Below are 21,222 nucleotides of genomic sequence, written 5' to 3' on the forward strand. Positions count from 1 at the left end.
AGGAAATGAAAACCAACTTGACCCTTCTGTTTTTCTAACAGATTATCCTGTTTCACTTTGAAATATATATGCCACATTATGGAAGCGAAATTGCTTATGAATGTTTAAAGTAAATCTTGCAAGTTATAATACAATAATCAAAATGTGTCAATATCAATTAAAGGGTCCAGTCCAGGTGCATTCTGGGTGCCTGCTGTCAGGGCTTGATTTGCATTCAACGTCTACCTTTGTCCAGTGACATCATCGTTCAGGGTCATCGAGTGATGCTTGGAGAGTTAAAGTTAACTGTGTACATCAGCTTTTGGAGCTCATGATCATTTAGAGTTTAGAGTCTGTTTTTACCCGTTCATTTAACAGATGCTTTTATCCAAAGCCACTTACAAATAAGTTCTGTATATTTGTTCTGAAGCACAAAATAAAATAATTTATGCTAGATTTAGAAGCCTAGAGAGATGCCGCCGATGGGCGAGTGGCAGGAAGTGGAGTGTCCCGCTCGACTGGATCTGTCAGGTGAGAACAGCATTCTTGAGTTCAACAGTACAGCAGGAAATCTGATCAGAGTTTATGTTTGACGGTGCTGTGTGACGGGAAGTTTGGAAAAATTGTTTAAAAAACCTTTGAATTTTAAACTATAGATAGAACTATTGAAAAGTTTATTTGATTTTTTTAATACTTTTTAATGTCAAATAAATGCCGTTGTTTTGAACTTTCTATTCAGAATCCTTAAAAAATATATCAAGGTTTCCACAAAAATATTAAGCAGCTTTTCATAGTGTCTTTCACACTGCTGAAAGTGTGTGTTTGAATACGTCACCAGGCGGCTGGAGTGACACTCCTCCTATTGCTTTTGAACCGTTTATATACTGTCTATGGTTTGAACATGGTAGACTGGCGGTCAATGTCATAGATATTATATGATGTCTTTGGTCAATGTGGCCGTCAAGGTGGATGGAAAACGTCCGATTGGAGCTCGAGTTCGACGCGTTCCAAAGCCTCATCTGCTGTTGGTCAGCGCCAGCGGTGAACCGTCCTGCAGCTTCTCCACAGAAACACTCTGTGAGGATCTTACTGACCTGGAGGACTATTGCCAACCTCACGCTCCAGGTCAGAGAACATTCATGTGTCGTCATATACTGTAAGGTGCAATATAAAACATTTCTGTTCTTGAGAATGTTTTATTTTATTGTATAGGTGCCCTGCTGAAAGCCGTGTGTGTGTGCAGTGGGCTGGTGTGTGTATCGTCTCCTGTCTCTCTGAAAGAGCAGTTGTTGCAGGCTGCAGCGCTGGGGAGGCGGACTGGAGATCCACAGCTGGTCTTCACTGCCACATGGTTCTGGTCTCGGTGAATGGGAATTACTTTTGATTGAATCACCTCACTGTTTAAATGTGCAGTAATGCTTGTTTTTTTGGAATAAACACATAAAATATATTTTGTACAAATGGGAAAAAAATGTGCATAAGAAAGATCAAATGTAATAATAGATAATTTATTAATAAAATCTTAATTAATAAGAAAAAATAATATTAATATGAGATAAAAAAACTATATATATATATATATATATATATATATACACAAATAATAATAATTTATATATTATTTAAAGGAGAAGTTCACTTTAAAAAAAACTTTTGCTGATAATTTACTCACCCCCATGTCATCCAAGATGTCCATGTCTTTCTTTCTTCAGTCGAAAAGAAATTAAGGTTTTTGATGAAAACATTCCAGGATTTTTCCCCATATTATGGATTCCAATGGGACCCAAACGGTTCAAGGTCCAAATGACAGTTTCAGTGCAGCTGCAAATGGCTTTAAACGATACCAGACGATGAATAAGGGTCTTATCTAGCGAAACGATCGGTCATTTCAAAAATAAATAAAAAAGTTTAAGTTTTATAAGCACAAATGTTCGCCTTGCTCTGTTCTGTGATGCGCGTTCGTGACATCACGTAATACGCAATTACGTTGAAAAGGTCATGTATTTTAATTTTATAATAACTATTGAAATATTTATTTGTATAACAATTGTATATCCATTTTACTTTATTATATATTAATATTTTTGTTTTAATAGATGAAGTTTTATGTTGGATCTCACAAAATGTAAATAATTAATTAATTTAAAATGAAAGTGTATATATGTGTGTGTGTGTGTGTGTGTGTGTAGGCACCAGCAGTATTCTGGCAGGTGCAGCTCTTGCAGCAGTTTACAGATGTACGGGACGAAGCTTCGACACAAACTCTCTCATTCATGATGTTCTTTACCTGGAGCAGATCCTCACCACCGGTACGAGAGACGCTTTCATTCTTTTATTATAACGGGATGCATCACTTTCTTTCTAGAGTAATATAGGGTTTCACTGAGCTGTCAAGCTCGATCAGGCAGATGCTGTTATATTTGCTGCTGTTTTAGGTGGTGGATGGCAGGATCAGGTTGGCGGGCTGTTTGGAGGAGTGAAGCTGGCTCGATCTGCAGCACACACACACACACACACACTGGAAAGACGCGTTTAGCACGGAACCTGCTGCAGGTACGAGCGGCTGATGGTGACGGTCAGACTTGATGAACGCTGTGTTGTGTGTCACTGGATCACTGTGTGTGTGTGTGTGTGTGTGTGTGTGCAGGACGTGGTGCGGAGCTGGTATGCGCGTTTACCCTCCATCGTACAGAACGCAGAGCAGCTGGTGACCAATGCAGAGGAGTGTGCTGAAGCCTGCAGAGAGGGTGAGAGAGAGACACACACACACACATAGGCCAGATTCAGATGGACTCTCTGATTTCTGTCTCTCAGGATCTCTCCTCAGGTTGGGGGAGTGTATGGACACATACTGGCAGCAGAAGAAGCTGATGGCTCCAGGCTGTGAGCCGGCGGCGGTGAGATCCATGATGAACGCTCTTCAGCCGCTGAGTTTAGGACAGAGTCTGGCAGGAGCAGGAGGAGGAGGATTCCTGTTCTTACTCACCCGTGAACCTCAGCAGAAGAAACCAGTGACAGAGATTCTCTCAAACATACAGGTGAGAGTCAGAGAAACTGGTTCAACCGCTACAGAATGAGAACATGTGAAGAAGAATGGTTGTTTTTAACCCTTTCTAAACTGATAAATGTAGAAGCACTTCTCTCAGAATGATTCAGTATACTGTATATTCAATTTAAACTGGTTGCTGAAAGCATATACAGTGTGTTTTAGTGTCCTAGTAAAAACATAAGAACATAAATGGTGAAAGTAAAATGTATTTTATAAATAGTGTTGGTCCTGCTGTTGTTTTGACAGGGCATTGGTTCCTTCAGTGTTCATTCAGTGGAGCTGGATATGGACGGGATCTCAGTCATTCAGAAGAGCTCTGAACATCCTGAACAACAGCAGATGACAAAAATATGAGTGCCTTCACAACTAAACTGATATTATTTCTGTAAATATAACATTTATAAACATTTGTTTCATATAGATTCCCTCCATGTTTTAATATTTGTTAATCCTGATGATGAATGAAAGGATTTTTTTTAAATATGGAATGTATCAAAACATTTTAACTACTAAATTACATTTTGGCTTATTTTCTTTACTAAATGTGAAAGAAAATGTTATAATGCCATGTTCATGCTTGGATCTTTTACTTTTTCTATTGTACTGTATCAAAAGTAGCCTTCTCACATTAAGATTCAATCATTTAAGAACCCCCGAGGTGTAAATCAAGTTATGTATGTGGTGTTTTAATATGCTTAATAAACCTTGTGCAAATTAATCAGTCCACACCATTGCTGAGTATTTTCTCCTTAAAACTGCAGTGAACCAAAGACAGTCTCAGAAACGCGGTTTGAAACGCCCCTGTTTGTTACCAGCACAAACATATAACAAATCCCCACTGACTTTCTATGATGTTCAAAGCGTTCGGATGCTGAGTTTTAGAGCAGCTGAGACTCTGATGGCGAACGGGAACATGGTTTGTGTAACTTTAGCAACACATTATTAGCCTAGCTGTTTGATAATAAAGTCAAGGCAAAGGCTAATCATATCGATTACCATTATGTGTCCGACGTTGCAGAGAGCGATTTAAAGGGGTGGTTGATTATGATTTCACTTTTTTAACTTTAGTGTGTAATGTTACTGTTTGAACATAAACAACATCTGCAAAGTTACAATGCTCAAAGTTCAAAGCAAAGGAAGATATTTTCTTTTAAAGAAATCACTTTTTAAGGACTACAACAAATGGCTGGTTGGGACTACACCACATTCCTCCCGGGTTAGTGACATCACCAACCCTGAAATTTACATAATCCCCTCCCCCGGAACATGATTTATAGATTATCAAGACAGAATATGCTAATCGATGACTAGAAGATAACTACACATAAGCTACATAAATTCATCAACTAACCATTCAGAAACAGGCTGTTGCTTCTACATGTTGTCACTTCTTCTTGAATCTATCCATTATTGTCTGAATCTGGTTTGAACACAAAAGGCAAAAAGTTTTTGAAATGTTCAGTGCATGTCTGTGTGTGCAAGCTCTTGAAGCTCCGCCCTCTGTGCCGGGAGCAGCAGCTCATTTGCATTTAAAGGAACAAAAACAAAACAGCGTATTTTTGCTCACCCTCACAAATTTACAATTTTAACATGCTATATTATAAATATCTGTTGGGTATTTTGAGCTAAAACTTCACATACACACTCTGGGGACATCAGAGACTTATTTTACATCTTGTGAAAAGGGCATTATACCAGCCCTTTAAAACACATCGACTGGCACATCGACACTCTATAATTAGTTATTTATCTTCTTGTGTATCAGTTTCTGGTTCAAATATGTGGCTGAATTAAACCAGTATTTCCGCTTGCCTTGTGTGGCATTAAGTTGACGAGTGGAAAAGGTAATGTTAGTCGTTAGTTGATGTGATTGGGTGTTGAGTTATTGTAGAGTAATTCAAGCTATTTAAGGCCATGAAGAAATTATTTTCACAACTTTTAAAGGTCATTTTGATGATCAAATATGAGTCTTAATAGATAAAATTATTGACTGCAAGAAGACTAAATAACTTGCAACTGTAGGCTGTATAGTATTAAAAAAAATAATTATATGATAGGCTATCTATTCATTGTGGGATTAAAGTAGGGCTACTTTATGTTTATGTTTGCCAGGTGAAGTTACTTTTTGAAGTGTGTCTGGATTTAAAGATATTATCACTTTTTAAACATTTGTTAACATATTATTTTTTGTGCAGGCTTATGTTTAAATAAATTCGAAGATCACCTTTGCACACCTCCATACACCTGTAGACCCGCCCATGCGCGTGACTGTTCTGAAGCACCTGTATAAGAGTCCAGTCAAACTTACATTGAAAGATGAACACCACTGACTGATGGTAAACATACATTTACTCCGGAACTCCGACTGAGACCGTGTGAAGTAAAATGGACTCAAGTAAGCATTTATTATTTTAAAAACTAATCGTCCTTTCCTTGTAAATACATAGTTAAAATTACTTTTAATCAAACTCGACGTGTTTGCTGTTTCTGTGAGACATTGTTGCTGCTTTCACTTTCATGTTGGTCGATTCAGCTAAAAAAAATTATAAGCCACTTAGGGCTTGCTTTTTGTTCTCCATAAAGTCGCTTATACTTATAAATATCGTCATGGATTATGTTTTAGGTTGATTTGAAGAATATACGGTAGTCATGTTTTTGTTTGTTTGTTTGTATGTTTGTTTGTTTGTTTGTTTGTTTTTAAGTGCGTGACTGTGCAGCTATTCCTGTGCCAGTGTTGTGCGCGCGCGCGTAAGAAATATTTATTTATTAAGGCGAGACACTACAGGCAAAAACCGTTTTTTATGCATCTGTCAATTTTGAGATTTTGGTCTTTTGACTTTTTATAAAGTGTTCTGTCAGATTAGTGAAAAGAAAACATCCAAAATACACTTAAAAAGTATATAGCCTATTTTATAGCACTTTGTCTATTTCTTTTTGTATATTTCTGTAGCCTACAGATCTTTAAAGGTCGTTTTCTCAAAATCTGTTTTTTATTCCTATCTTTATTCTGAAGGTTTTGACAGAGGGGTTTGCTCAAATACAATTTGCCTGAATTTATAGGCTACATTTTATACCAAAAAAAATGTGATTTTTTTTTCTGGCTTCTAATTTACAGTGCGTGCAGAATTATTAGGCACGTTGATTTTCTGATCATATATTTTTTTCCAGGCACATTTGACCAATTCCAAACGACATTAATCGTAATAACTACAATTAATTTTGTATTTAATCATTTATAAGTGATATATAATTGTTCATGAAGGCTGGAAATGAAAAATGTCTTATTTTCAGGTGTGCAGAATTATTAGGCAAGTTTTCTTTTACAGATAAAATAAGCCAACAAAGAGATTTCACTCAGACTGAAAAGTCAAACATTATTAAATGCCCATGAGAAGAATGCAATACTAATGCAAAACTAGAAATTGCAGTTAAGGCATGACCATTGGACAGTGAAATGCTCATTAGGTCAGCAGGGTCAGACAAATACAGGTGGAGAAGAAAAGACACATGTTAACTGCAAAAGAATTAGGAATTAAGGTGAAGAATTAAGTGTGAAACCATCAGGAACCCTTTAGTATCCAGCACCACTCTTCTTACTCTGTGTGTTCTGAGATATCTTATGTTTTGTGTGCAGATCATTGAAATTAAGCAATTTTATTTTCTCCATAATTCATAATTATTTTCCATCAATCACTTTTGTTCAACTCTGATTTAAGAGTTATATTAATGTGAGATACACTTATGCCATTTTTAATCAATGATGTGTAGATTGACACTCATACAGATACAGTAAACTTTATTTCAGTAACCCATTTTTCACACAGATAGAGATTACTCAAAAATATTTAAGATGTCACCCATCTTAAGAAGTGTATTTTGTTTTCTATTTGTTTCAGGTGACGCTCAACATCTCTCAGAGCTGAGGATTGTGTTGATGGGTAATAGAGATGCTGGTAAGAGTTCATCAGGAAACACCATCCTGGGCAGAGAGGAGTTTGACTTGAAGAGTTCTGCTCAGTGTGTGAGGAGACATGGGGAAGTAGCAGACAGACACATCACTGTCATTGAAGCTCCAGGATGGTTCAGTAATGACACTGTAGAGAAGAGTCCTGAGAGACTGAAACAGGAGATTGTGCTCAGTGTGTCTCTGTGTCCTCCAGGACCACACGCTGTACTACTGATCATACGTGTGGACACTAGATTTAAAGAAGAAAAGAGAAAAGTATTGCAGGATCATCTGGATCTCCTCAGTGAGAGAGTCTGGAGTCACACTATAGTGCTGTTCACTCATGGAGACTCTCTGTTAGACACATCTATAGAGCAGCACATTGAGAGTGAAGGACAGGATCTCCAGCGGCTGCTGGACAAATGTGGGAACAGGTTTCATGTTCTCAACAATCTCAACAGGAGAGACGACACTCAGATCAAGGAGCTGCTGGAGAAGATTGAGGAGACAGTGGCACTAAACTACGGCCGCCATTTTGAAATAGACAGAAAGATTTTACAGGAGGTGAAAGAGAGAAGAAGAGCAGAGGAAGAGAGAGCAAAAGAACGAATGAAGAGGATGAAAAAACAGAGAGAAAACATCAGATCACAGATGAGTGAGTCCACATACTTTATAATGCAGATATTCACACTGAGTATTAAGTAAATCATGAAAATGTAACAGTCACGGCAATAATAACACGAAACTTCTTGTCATTAACCGCTATTTGTCGAGGCATTCGCAATAGATGTGTTCAAAGCAGCTCACAGTGACGGCCCATAAAAGCTGTTATTGAAGTAAATAAGCACTTTTATTTCTTTAACAATCCTGTTCTGCTTTTGAGAGCAGAAATCCCTTTACCTAATCCATAGAAAACAATACAAAAAACATCAATAAACAACTGCAAACATCTTGTATTAAATATAACCTTAAACATCAGCTTTACACATATAGAAACGCCTCATGTTTGTCGCTGAAGCTCCAGGAAGTGAATCCCGTCAAACACACTTTAAAAGTACATTACAAGTAAAAACTACGAGACTGCTGGTGGAACTATATTTCATTTGAAGCCTCAACTAAGGCAAAAACATGTGAAGTAAAATGGACATCAGTAAAATTTTCACTCGTTATAGAAGCTATTTTCATGAAAGAAAAACTGTCAACATGTTTTAGTTTTTGAGACACTTTTACTGTTTTCATATTGGTCAATACAGAAAAGATTTTGGATCTGTTTTTGCCACTTTAGACTTGTTCCAATTTTTGTTCTAGAAATCTATGCAAATTAGTGCATATTTAATTTGATAACGCTTTATTTGCATATTTGAACATAAAATTTCAGAGAATTTGTAATAAAAAATGTTTTTTTTGCAATTCTTAATGTTATCAATCAACTGAGGAAGTATGGTGATATCTATTAGTTACAATTTTACCCTATTCACCTGGAGTGTCTTGCCTTAATTTTAATTTAGTTCAGCAGTTTTACATGTTGCATATATAATTAAGGATATATAATCACTGAAAACATTATTTTTGCAAAGAATTGCAATTTAGTCCTGAGTTTTATGTAATCTGTGTTTTTGTTTTCTCCTGATTGAGAAAATGAAACGATTCTCATTTCTTCATAATTTAGTTAACCATGGGTGATGATTAACTTAAGTCCATTAATGTGGCATTTGTATTATTATGATTAGCATATTTTTTGTACAGCTTTCTTGTTAACTGTTCAGAAAGCACAAACAGGAGAAGTGTGTTTTGTTCTCTATTTGTTTCAGGTGACGCTCAACATCTCTCAGAGCTGAGGATTGTGTTGATGGGTAATAGAGATGCTGGTAAGAGTTCATCAGGAAACACCATCCTGGGCAGAGAGGAGTTTGACTTGAAGACATCTGCTCAGTGTGTGAGGAGACATGGAGAAGTAGCAGACAGACACATCACTGTCATTGAAGCTCCAGGATGGTGGAGTAATTACACTGTAGAGGAGAGTTCTGAGATACTGAAACAGGAGATTGTGCTCAGTGTGTCTCTGTGTCCTCCAGGACCACACGCTGTACTACTGATCATACCTGTGAGCACTAGATTTAAAGAGACTCACAGAAAAGCATTGCAGGATCATCTGGATCTTCTCAGTGAGAGAGTCTGGAGTCACACTATAGTGCTGTTCACTTGTGGAGACTCTCTGTCAGACACATCTATAGAGCAGCACATTGAGAGTGAAGGACAGGATCTCCAGCGGCTGCTGGACAAATGTGGGAACAGGTTTCATGTTCTCAACAATCTCAGCAGGAGTGATGACACTCAGATCAAGGAGCTGCTGGAGAAGATTGAGGAGACAGTGGCACTAAACTACGGCTGCCATTTTGAAATAGACAGAAAGATTTTAAAGAAGGTGGAAGAGAGAAGAAGAGCAGAGGAAGAGAGAGCAGAAGAACGAATGAAGAGGATGATAAAACAGAGAGAAAACATCAGATCACAGATGAGTGAGTCCACATACTTTATAATGCAGATATTCACACTGAGTATATTAAGTAAATCATGAAAATGTAACAGTTACAGCAATAATAACATGAAACTTCTTGTCATTAACCGCTATTTGTCGAGGCATTCACAATAGATGTGTTCAAAGCAGCTCACAGTGACGGCCCATAAAAGCTGTTATTGAAGTAAATAAGCACTTTTATTTCTTTAACAATCCTGTTCTTCATAGAGTTTGCTTTTGAGAACAGAAATCCCTTTACCTGATCCATAGAAAACAATACAAAAAACATCAATAAACAACTGCAAACAGCTTGTATTAAATATAACCTTAAACATCAGCTTTACACATATAGAAACGCCTCATGTTTGTCGCTGAAGCTCCAGGAAGTGAATCCCGTCAAACACACTTTAAAAGTACATTACAAGTAAAAACTACGAGACTGCTGGTGGAACTATAATTCATTTGAAGCCTCAACTAAGGCAAAAACATGTGAAGTAAAATGGACATCAGTAAAATTTTCACTCGTTATAGAAGCTGTTTTCATGAAAGAAAAACTGTCAACATGTTTTAGTTTTTGAGACACTTTTACTGTTTTCATATTGGTCAATACAGATTAGATTTTGGATCTGTTTTTGCCACTTTAGACTTGTTCCAATTTTTGTTCTAGAAATCTATGCAAATTAGTGCATATTTAATTTGATAACGCTTTATTTGCATATTTGAACATAAAATTTCAGAGAATTTGTAATAAAAAAAGTTTTTTTGCAATTCTAAATGTAATCAATCAACTGAGGAAGTATGGTGATATCTATTAGTTACAATTTTTTACCCTATTCACCTGGAGTGTCTTGCTTTAATTTTAATTTAGTTCAGCAGTTTTACATGTTGCGTATATAATTAAGGATATATAATCACTGAAAACATTATTTTTGCAAAGAATTGCAATTTAGTCCTGAGTTTTATGTAATCTGTGTTTTTGTTTTCTCCTGATTGAGAAAATTAAACGATTCTCATTTCTTCATAATTTAGTTAACCATGGGTGATGATTAACTTAAGTCCATTAATGTGGCATTTGTATTATTATGATTAGCATATTTTTTGTACAGCTTTCTTGTTAACTGTTCAGAAAGCACAAACAGGAGAAGTGTGTTTGGTTCTCTATTTGTTTCAGGTGACGCTCAACATCTCTCAGAGCTGAGGATTGTGTTGATGGGTAATAGAGATGCTGGTAAGAGTTCATCAGGAAACACCATCCTGGGCAGAGAGGAGTTTGACTTGAAGAGATCTGCTCAGTGTGTGAGGAGACATGGAGAAGTAGCAGACAGACACATCACTGTCATTGAAGCTCCAGGATGGTTCATTAATGACACTGTAGAGAAGAGTCCTGAGATACTGAAACAGGAGATTGTGCTCAGTGTGTCTCTGTGTCCTCCAGGACCACACGCTGTACTAGTGATCATAGATGTGGACACTAGAATTAAAGAGACTCACAGAAAAGCATTGCAGGATCATCTGGATCTTCTCAGTGAGAGAGTCTGGAGTCACACTATAGTGCTGTTCACTTGTGGAGACTCTCTGTTAGACACATCTATAGAGCAGCACATTGAGAGTGAAGGACAGGATCTCCAGCGGCTGGTGGACAAATGTGGGAACAGGTTTCATGTTCTCAACAATCTCAACAGGAGTGACGACACTCAGATCAAGGAGCTGCTGGAGAAGATTGAGGAGACAGTGGCACAAAACAACGGCCGCCATTTTGAAATAGACAGAAAGATTTTAAAGAAGGTGGAAGAGAGAAGAAGAGCAGAGGAAGAGAGAGCAAAAGAACGAATGAAGAGGATGATAAAACAGAGAGAAAACATCAGATCACAGATGAGTGAGTCCACATACTTTATAATGCAGATATTCACACTGAGTATATTAAGTAAATCATGAAAATGTAACAGTTACAGCAATAATAACATGAAACTTCTTGTCATTAACCGCTATTTGTCGAGGCATTCACAATAGATGTGTTCAAAACAGCTCACAGTGACGGCCCATAAAACCTTTTACTAAAGGAAATAAGCACTTTTATTTCTTAAACAATCCCGTTCTTCATAGAGTTTGCTTTTGAAAACAGAAATCCCTTTATCTAATCCATAGACAACAATACAAAAAACAACAATAAACAACTGCAAACAGCTTGTATTAAATATAACCTTAAACATCAGCTTTACACATATAGAAACGCCTCTTGTTTGTCACTGAAGCTCCAGGAAGTGAATCCCGTCAAACACACTTTAAAAGTACATTACAAGTAAAAACTACGAGACTGCTGGTGGAACTTTATTGGACATCAGTAAGATTTAAACTCGTTATAGAAGCTATTTTCATGAAAGAAAAACTGTCAACATGTTTTAGTTTTTGCAAGACACTTTTACTGTTTTCATGTTGGTCAATATAGAAAAGATTTTGGATCTGTTTTTGCCACTTTAGACTTGTTCCAATTTTTGTTCTAGAAATCTATGCAAATTAGTACATATTTAATTTGATAACGCTTTATTTGCATATTTGAACATAAAATTTCAGAGAATTTGTAATAAAAAATGTTTTTTTGCAATTCTTAATGTAATCAATCAACTGAGGAAGTATGGTGATATCTATTAGTTACAATTTTTTACCCTATTCACCTGGAGTGTCTTGCTTTAATTTTAATTTAGTTCAGCAGTTTTACATGTTGCGTATATAATTAAGGATATATAATCACTGAAAACATTATTTTTGCAAAGAATTGCAATTTAGTCCTGAGTTTTATGTAATCTGTATTTTTGTTTTCTCCTGATTGAGAAAATTAAACGATTCTCATTTCTTCATAATTTAGTTAACCATGGGTGATGATTAACTTAAGTCCATTAATGTGGCATTTGTATTATTATGATTAGCATATTTTTTGTACAGCTTTCTTGTTAACTGTTCAGAAAGCACAAACAGGATAAGTGTGTTTGGTTCTCTATTTGTTTCAGGTGACGCTCAACATCTCTCAGAGCTGAGGATTGTGTTGATGGGTAATAGAGATGCTGGTAAGAGTTCATCAGGAAACACCATCCTGGGCAGAGAGGAGTTTGACTTGAAGAGATCTGCTCAGTGTGTGAGGAGACATGGAGAAGTAGCAGACAGACACATCACTGTCATTGAAGCTCCAGGATGGTGGAAGAATCACACTGTAGAGAAGAGTCCTGAGTCACTGAAACAGGAGATTGTGCTCAGTGTGTCTCTGTGTCCTCCAGGACCACACGCTGTACTACTGATCATACGTGTGGACACTGGATTTAAAGAGACTCACAGAAAAGCATTGCAGGATCATCTGGATCTTCTCAGTGAGAGAGTCTGGAGTCACACTATAGTGCTGTTCACTAATGGAGACTCTCTGTTAGACACATCTATAGAGCAGCACATTGAGAGTGAAGGACAGGATCTCCAGCGGCTGGTGGACAAATGTGGGAACAGGTTTCATGTTCTCAACAATCTCAACAGGAGTGACGACACTCAGATCAAGGAGCTGCTGGAGAAGATTGAGGAGACAGTGGCACTAAACAACGGCCGCCATTTTGAAATAGACAGAAATATTTTACAAAAGATGAAAGAGAGAAGAAGAGCAGAGGAAGAGAGAGCAAAAGAACGAATGAAGAGAATGAAAAAACAGAGAGAAAACATCAGATCACAGATGAGTGAGTCCACATACTTTATAATGCAGATATTCACACTGAGTATATTAAGTAAATCATGAAAATGTAACAGTTACAGCAATAATAACATGAAACTTCTTGTCATTAACCGCTATTTGTCGAGGCATTCGCAATAGATGTGTTCAAAGCAGCTCACAGTGACGGCCCATAAAAGCTGTTATTGAAGTAAATAAGCACTTTTATTTCTTTAACAATCCTGTTCTTCATAGAGTTTGCTTTTGAAAACAGAAATCCCTTTATCTAATCCATAGAAAACAATACAAATAACAACAATAAACAACTGCAAACAGCTTGTATTAAATATAACCTTAAACATCAGCTTTACACATATAGAAACGCCTCTTGTTTGTTGCTGAAGCTCCAGGAAGTGAATCCCGTCAAACACACTTTAAAAGTACATTACAAGTAAAAACTACTAGACTGCTGGTGGAACTATATTTCATTTGAAGCCTCAACTAAGGCAAAAACATGTGAAGTAAAATGGACATCAGTAAAATTTTCACTCGTTATAGAAGCTATTTTTATGAAAGAAAAACTGTCAACATGTTTTAGTTTTTGTGAGACACTTTTACTGTTTTCATATTGGTCAATACAGAAAAGATTTTGGATCTGTTTTTGCCACTTTAGACTTGTTCCAATTTTTGTTCTAGAAATCTATGCAAATTAGTGCATATTTAATTTGATAACGCTTTATTTGCTTATTTGAACATAAAATTTCAGAGAATTTGTAATAATTTTTTTTTTTTTTTTCAATTCTTAATGTAATCAGTCAACTGAGGAAGTATGGTGATATCTATTAGTTACAATTTTACCCTATTCACCTGGAGTGTCTTGCCTTAATTTTAATTTAGTTCAGCAGTTTTACATGTTGCGTATATAATTAAGGATATATAATCACTGAAAACATTATTTTTGCAAAGAATTGCAATTTAGTCCTGAGTTTTATGTAATCTGTGTTTTTGTTTTCTCCTGATTGAGAAAATTAAACGATTCTCATTTCTTCATAATTTAGTTAACCATGGGTGATGATTAACTTAAGTCCATTAATGTGGCATTTGTATTATTATGATTAGCATATTTTTTGTACAGCTTTCTTGTTAACTGTTCAGAAAGCACAAACAGGATAAGTGTGTTTTGTTCTCTATTTGTTTCAGGTGACGCTCAACATCTCTCAGAGCTGAGGATTGTGTTGATGGGAAACAGAAAAGCTGGTAAGAGTTCATCAGGAAACACCATCCTGGGCAGAGAGGAGTTTGACTTGAAGACATCTGCTCAGTGTGTGAGGAGACATGGAGAAGTAGCAGACAGACACATCACTGTCATTGAAGCTCCAGGATGGTTCAGTAATCTCACTGTAGAGGAGAGTTCTGAGATACTGAAACAGGAGATTGTGCTCAGTGTGTCTCTGTGTCCTCCAGGACCACACGCTGTACTAGTGATCATACCTGTGAGCACTAGATTTAAAGAGACTCACAGAAAAGCATTGCAGGATCATCTGGATCTTCTCAGTGAGAGAGTCTGGAGTCACACTATAGTGCTGTTCACTCGTGGAGACTCTCTGTTAGACACATCTATAGAGCAGCACATTGAGAGTGAAGGACAGGATCTCCAGCGGCTGCTGGACAAATGTGGGAACAGGTTTCATGTTCTCAACAATCTCAACAGGAGAGACGACACTCAGATCAAGGAGCTGCTGGAGAAGATTGAGGAGACAGTGGCACTAAACAACGGCCGCCATTTTGAAATAGACAGAAAGATTTTACAAAAGATGAAAGAGAGAAGAAGAGCAGAGGAAGAGAGAGCAGAAGAACGAATGAAGAGGATGAAAAAACAGAGAGAAATCATCAGATCACAGATGAGTGAGTCCACATACTTTATAATGCAGATATTCACACTGAGTATATTAAGTAAATCATGAAAATGTAACAGTTACAGCAATAATAACATGAAACTTCTTGTCATTAACTGATATTTGTCGAGGCATTCGCAATAGATGTGTTCAAAGCAGCTCACAGTGACGGCCCATAAAAGCTGTTATTGAAGTAAATAAGCACTTTTATTTCTTTAACAATCCTGTTCTGCTTTTGAGAGCAGAAATCCCTTTACCTAATCCATAGAAAACAATACAAAAAACAACAATAAACAACTGCAAACATCTTGTATTAAATATAACCTTAAACATCAGCTTTACACATATAGAAACGCCTCATGTTTGTCGCTGTTCTGAAGCTCCAGGAAGTGAATCCCGTCAAACACACTTTAAAAGTACATTACAAGTAAAAACTACGAGACTGCTGGTGGAACTATATTTCATTTGAAGCCTCAACTAAGGCAAAAATATGTGAAGTAAAATGGACATCAGTAAAATTTTCACTCGTTATAGAAGCTATTTTTATGAAAGAAAAACTGTCAACATGTTTTAGTTTTTGAGACACTTTTACTGTTTTCATGTTGGTCAATACAGAAAAGATTTTGGATCTGTTTTTGCCACTTTAGACTTGTTCCAATTTTTGTTCTAGAAATCTATGCAAATTAGTGCATATTTAATTTGATAACGCTTTATTTGCATATTTGAACATAAAATTTCAGAGAATTTGTAATAAAAAATGTTTTTTTTGCAATTCTTAATGTTATCAATCAACTGAGGAAGTATGGTGATATCTATTAGTTACAATTTTACCCTATTCACCTGGAGTGTCTTGCCTTAATTTTAATTTAGTTCAGCAGTTTTACATGTTGCATATATAATTAAGGATATATAATCACTGAAAACATTATTTTTGCAAAGAATTGCAATTTAGTCCTGAGTTTTATGTAATCTGTGTTTTTGTTTTCTCCTGATTGAGAAAATGAAACGATTCTCATTTCTTCATAATTTAGTTAACCATGGGTGATGATTAACTTAAGTCCATTAATGTGGCATTTGTATTATTATGATTAGCATATTTTTTGTACAGCTTTCTTGTTAACTGTTCAGAAAGCACAAACAGGAGAAGTGTGTTTTGTTCTCTATTTGTTTCAGGTGACGCTCAACATCTCTCAGAGCTGAGGATTGTGTTGATGGGTAATAGAGATGCTGGTAAGAGTTCATCAGGAAACACCATCCTGGGCAGAGAGGAGTTTGACTTGAAGACATCTGCTCAGTGTGTGAGGAGACATGGAGAAGTAGCAGACAGACACATCACTGTCATTGAAGCTCCAGGATGGTGGAGTAATTACACTGTAGAGGAGAGTCCTGAGATACTGAAACAGGAGATTGTGCTCAGTGTGTCTCTGTGTCCTCCAGGACCACACGCTGTACTAGTGATCATAGATGTGGACACTAGATTTAAAGAGACTCACAGAAAAGCATTGCAGGATCATCTGGATCTTCTCAGTGAGAGAGTCTGGAGTCACACTATAGTGCTGTTCACTAATGGAGACTCTCTGTTAGACACATCTATAGAGCAGCACATTGAGAGTGAAGGACAGGATCTCCAGCGGCTGCTGGACAAATGTGGGAACAGGTTTCATGTTCTCAACAATCTCAACAGGAGTGATGACACTCAGATCAAGGAGCTGCTGGAGAAGATTGAGGAGACAGTGGCACTAAACAACGGCCGCCATTTTGAAATAGACAGAAAGATTTTAAAGAAGGTGGAAGAGAGAAGAAGAGCAGAGGAAGAGAGAGCAAAAGAACGAATGAAGAGGATGATAAAACAGAGAGAAAACATCAGATCACAGATGAGTGAGTCCACATACTTTATAATGCAGATATTCACACTGAGTATATTAAGTAAATCATGAAAATGTAACAGTTACAGCAATAATAACATGAAACTTCTTGTCATTAACCGCTATTTGTCGAGGCATTCACAATAGATGTGTTCAAAACAGCTCACAGTGACGGCCCATAAAACCTTTTACTAAAGGAAATAAGCACTTTTATTTCTTAAACAATCCCGTTCTTCATAGAGTTTGCTTTTGAAAACAGAAATCCCTTTATCTAATCCATAGACAACAATACAAAAAACAACAATAAACAACTGCAAACAGCTTGTATTAAATATAACCTTAAACATCAGCTTTACACATATAGAAACGCCTCTTGTTTGTCACTGTTCTGAAGCTCCAGGAAGTGAATCCCGTCAAACACACTTTAAAAGTACATTACAAGTAAAAACTACGAGACTGCTGGTGGAACTTTATTGGACATCAGTAAGATTTAAACTCGTGATAGAAGCTATTTTCATGAAAGAAAAACTGTCAACATGTTTTAGTTTTTGCAAGACACTTTTACTGTTTTCATGTTGGTCAATATAGAAAAGATTTTGGATCTGTTTTTGCCACTTTAGACTTGTTCCAATTTTTGTTCTAGAAATCTATGCAAATTAGTACATATTTAATTTGATAACGCTTTATTTGCATATTTGAACATAAAATTTCAGAGAATTTGTAATAAAAAATGTTTTTTTGCAATTCTTAATGTAATCAATCAACTGAGGAAGTATGGTGATATCTATTAGTTACATTTTTACCCTATTCACCTGGAGTGTCTTGCTTTAATTTTAATTTAGTTCAGCAGTTTTACATGTTGCGTATATAATTAAGGATATATAATCACTGAAAACATTATTTTTGCAAAGAATTGCATTTTAGCCCTGAGTTTTATGTAATCTGTGTTTTTGTTTTCTCCTGATTGAGAAAATTAAACGATTCTCATTTCTTCATAATTTAGTTAACCATGGGTGATGATTAACTTAAGTCCATTAATGTGGCATTTGTATTATTATGATTAGCATATTTTTTGTACAGCTTTCTTGTTAACTGTTCAGAAAGCACAAACAGGATAAGTGTGTTTTGTTCTCTATTTGTTTCAGGTGACGCTCAACATCTCTCAGAGCTGAGGATTGTGTTGATGGGAAACAGAAAAGCTGGTAAGAGTTCATCAGGAAACACCATCCTGGGCAGAGAGGAGTTTGACTTGAAGAGATCTGCTCAGTGTGTGAGGAGACATGGAGAAGTAGCAGACAGACACATCACTGTCATTGAAGCTCCAGGATGGTGGAGTAATTACACTGTAGAGGAGAGTTCTGAGATACTGAAACAGGAGATTGTGCTCAGTGTGTCTCTGTGTCCTCCAGGACCACACGCTGTACTACTGATCATACGTGTGAACACTGGATTTAAAGAAGAAAAGAGAAAAGCATTGCAGGATCATCTGGATCTTCTCAGTAAGAGAGTCTGGAGTCACACTATAGTGCTGTTCACTTGTGGAGACTCTCTGTTAGACACATCTATAGAGCAGCACATTGAGAGTGAAGGACAGGATCTCCAGCGGCTGCTGGACAAATGTGGGAACAGGTTTCATGTTCTCAACAATCTCAACAGGAGTGACGACACTCAGATCAAGGAGCTGCTGGAGAAGATTGAGGAGACAGTGGCACTAAACAACGGCCGCCATTTTGAAATAGACAGAAAGATTTTAAAGAAGGTGGAAGAGAGAAGAAGAGCAGAGGAAGAGAGAGCAAAAGAACGAATGAAGAGGATGATAAAACAGAGAGAAAACATCAGATCACAGATGAGTGAGTCCACATACTTTATAATGCAGATATTCACACTGAGTATATCAAGTAAATCATGAAAATGTAACAGTCACAGCAATAATAACATGAAACTTCTTGTCATTAACCGCTATTTGTCGAGGCATTCACAATAGATGTGTTCAAAGCAGCTCACAGTGACGGCCCATAAAACCTGTTATTGAAGTAAATAAGCACTTTTATTTCTTTAACAATCCCGTTCTTCATAGAGTTTGCTTTTGAGAACAGAAATCCCTTTACCTAATCCATAGAAAACAATACAAAAAACATCAATAAACAACTGCAAACAGCTTGTATTAAATATAACCTTAAACATCAGCTTTACACATATAGAAACGCCTCTTGTTTGTCGCTGTTCTGAAGCTCCAGGAAGTGAATCCCGTCAAACACACTTTAAAAGTACATTACAAGTAAAAACTACGAGACTGCTGGTGGAACTATATTTCATTTGAAGCCTCAACTAAGGCAAAAATATGTGAAGTAAAATGGACATCAGTAAAATTTTCACTCGTTATAGAAGCTATTTTTATGAAAGAAAAACTGTCAACATGTTTTAGTTTTTGTGAGACACTTTTACTGTTTTCATGTTGGTCAATATAGAAAAGATGTTGGATCTGTTTTTGCCACTTTAGACTTGTTCCAATTTTTGTTCTGGAAATCTATGCAAATTAGTGCATATTTAATTTGATAACGCTTTATTTGCATATTTGAACATAAAATTTCAGAGAATTTGTAATAAAAAAAGTTTTTTTGCAATTCTTAATGTAATCAGTCAACTGAGGAAGTATGATGATATCTATTAGTTACAATTTTACCCTATTCACCTGGAGTGTCTTGCCTTAATTTTAATTTAGTTCAGCAGTTTTACATGTTGCATATATAATTAAGGATATATAATCACTGAAAACATTATTTTTGCAAAGAATTGCAATTTAGTCCTGAGTTTTATGTAATCTGTGTTTTTGTTTTCTCCTGATTGAGAAAATTAAACGATTCTCATTTCTTCATAATTTAGTTAACCATGGGTGATGATTAACTTAAGTCCATTAATGTGGCATTTGTATTATTATGATTAGCATATTTTTTGTACAGCTTTCTTGTTAACTGTTCAGAAAGCACAAACAGGATAAGTGTGTTTTGTTCTCTATTTGTTTCAGGTGACGCTCAACATCTCTCAGAGCTGAGGATTGTGTTGATGGGAAATAGAGATGCTGGTAAGAGTTCATCAGGAAACACCATCCTGGGCAGAGAGGAGTTTGACTTGAAGACATCTGCTCAGTGTGTGAGGAGACATGGAGAAGTAGCAGACAGACACATCACTGTCATTGAAGCTCCAGGATGGTGGAGTGAATACACTTTAGAGGACAGTCCTGCGATACTGAAACAGGAGATTGTGCTCAGTGTGTCTCTGTGTCCTCCAGGACCACACGCTGTACTACTGATCATACGTGTGGACACTAGATTTAAAGAAAAAAAGAGAAAAGCATTGCAGGATCATCTGGATCTTCTCAGTGAGAGAGTCTGGAGTCACACTATAGTGCTGTTCACTCATGGAGACTCTCTGTCAGACACATCTATAGAGCAGCACATTGAGAGTGAAGGACAGGATCTCCAGCGGCTGCTGGACAAATGTGGGAACAGGTTTCATGTTCTCAACAATCTCAACAGGAGTGATGACACTCAGATCAAGGAGCTGCTGGAGAAGATTGAGGAGACAGTGGCACTAAACAACGGCCGCCATTTTGAAATAGATGGTAGAAAGGAAGCAGAACGATGGGACAAATGGAGAGAAGACATCAGATTACAGACTAGTGAGTGAAATCATAAAATTGTATCAATATTATCTACACACAGACTCAGATGTGTTTCCTCCTCAATGTTCTACAGTTCTCCAGATGTAGTTTTCAACAGTTTATAGTGTTCAGGACCAACGCTAACATTCAATAACACCTCTAACGGAAAACAGTCTTCATTTTCTTTAATTTCCCACCCTGATACTGACCAGGTTCAACCCTGTTTATCTTCATTAGGAAACCAGTGTCTGTCAAATGTATGACTGATCTGCTCTCTGCTTTCATTATTATAGTGAGTGGAGATGAACGATCGGACACACGGTCTGTAGGAAGTTCTGGTTACGCTTCATTCAGATCAGGATCAGGAGCAGAACCAGTTTTCAGTTCATCACGATCCAGAGATTCATCTCACACAAGTTATGAGCCAGGGGCCATAAAACGATATAACAGCATGGAATTACCACCACCAAACAGTGAGTGTCTTTTGTTTATTTGTTTTTTCTTCTTCTTCCACTTTTGTCTCCTGTGACTTTTTATTTATTTAATCATTACAGCAAGAGATCTGTTTTGTTGAGAAATTATTTATGCTTATCCTACATTATCCTACATTAGTTACCACATTTTCCCCAT

General features: G+C 36.7%; 1 protein-coding gene and 1 pseudogene across 2 annotated transcripts; both read left to right on the forward strand.

Moving 5' to 3' along the window:
- Positions 1 to 452: 452 nt before the first annotated feature.
- LOC311282793 (L-fucose kinase-like) lies at positions 453 to 3,744 on the forward strand (annotated as a pseudogene). Its single transcript, XR_014630347.1, has 8 exons — positions 453 to 510; positions 818 to 1,104; positions 1,192 to 1,342; positions 2,169 to 2,288; positions 2,415 to 2,532; positions 2,627 to 2,726; positions 2,794 to 3,017; positions 3,275 to 3,744. The product of XR_014630347.1 is annotated as an L-fucose kinase-like (transcript).
- A 1,580-nt stretch (positions 3,745 to 5,324) lies between these two features.
- On the forward strand, positions 5,325 to 20,618 carry LOC311282794 (uncharacterized protein; the record flags this gene model as incomplete). Its single annotated transcript, XM_084396802.1, has 9 exons — positions 5,325 to 5,423; positions 6,925 to 7,629; positions 8,786 to 9,490; positions 10,661 to 11,365; positions 12,495 to 13,199; positions 14,372 to 15,076; positions 16,240 to 16,944; positions 18,077 to 18,781; positions 19,957 to 20,618. Exons 1-9 carry the CDS (start codon positions 5,414 to 5,416, stop codon positions 20,616 to 20,618), a joined length of 5,607 nt encoding a protein of 1,868 aa, XP_084252928.1. The 5' UTR covers positions 5,325 to 5,413.
- Between the last annotated feature and the right edge of the window lie 604 nt (positions 20,619 to 21,222).

Source organism: Rutilus rutilus (genome assembly GCF_951802725.1).
Source record: "Rutilus rutilus genome assembly, chromosome: 23".
In the NCBI taxonomy this organism is placed as follows: Eukaryota; Metazoa; Chordata; class Actinopteri; order Cypriniformes; family Leuciscidae; genus Rutilus; species Rutilus rutilus.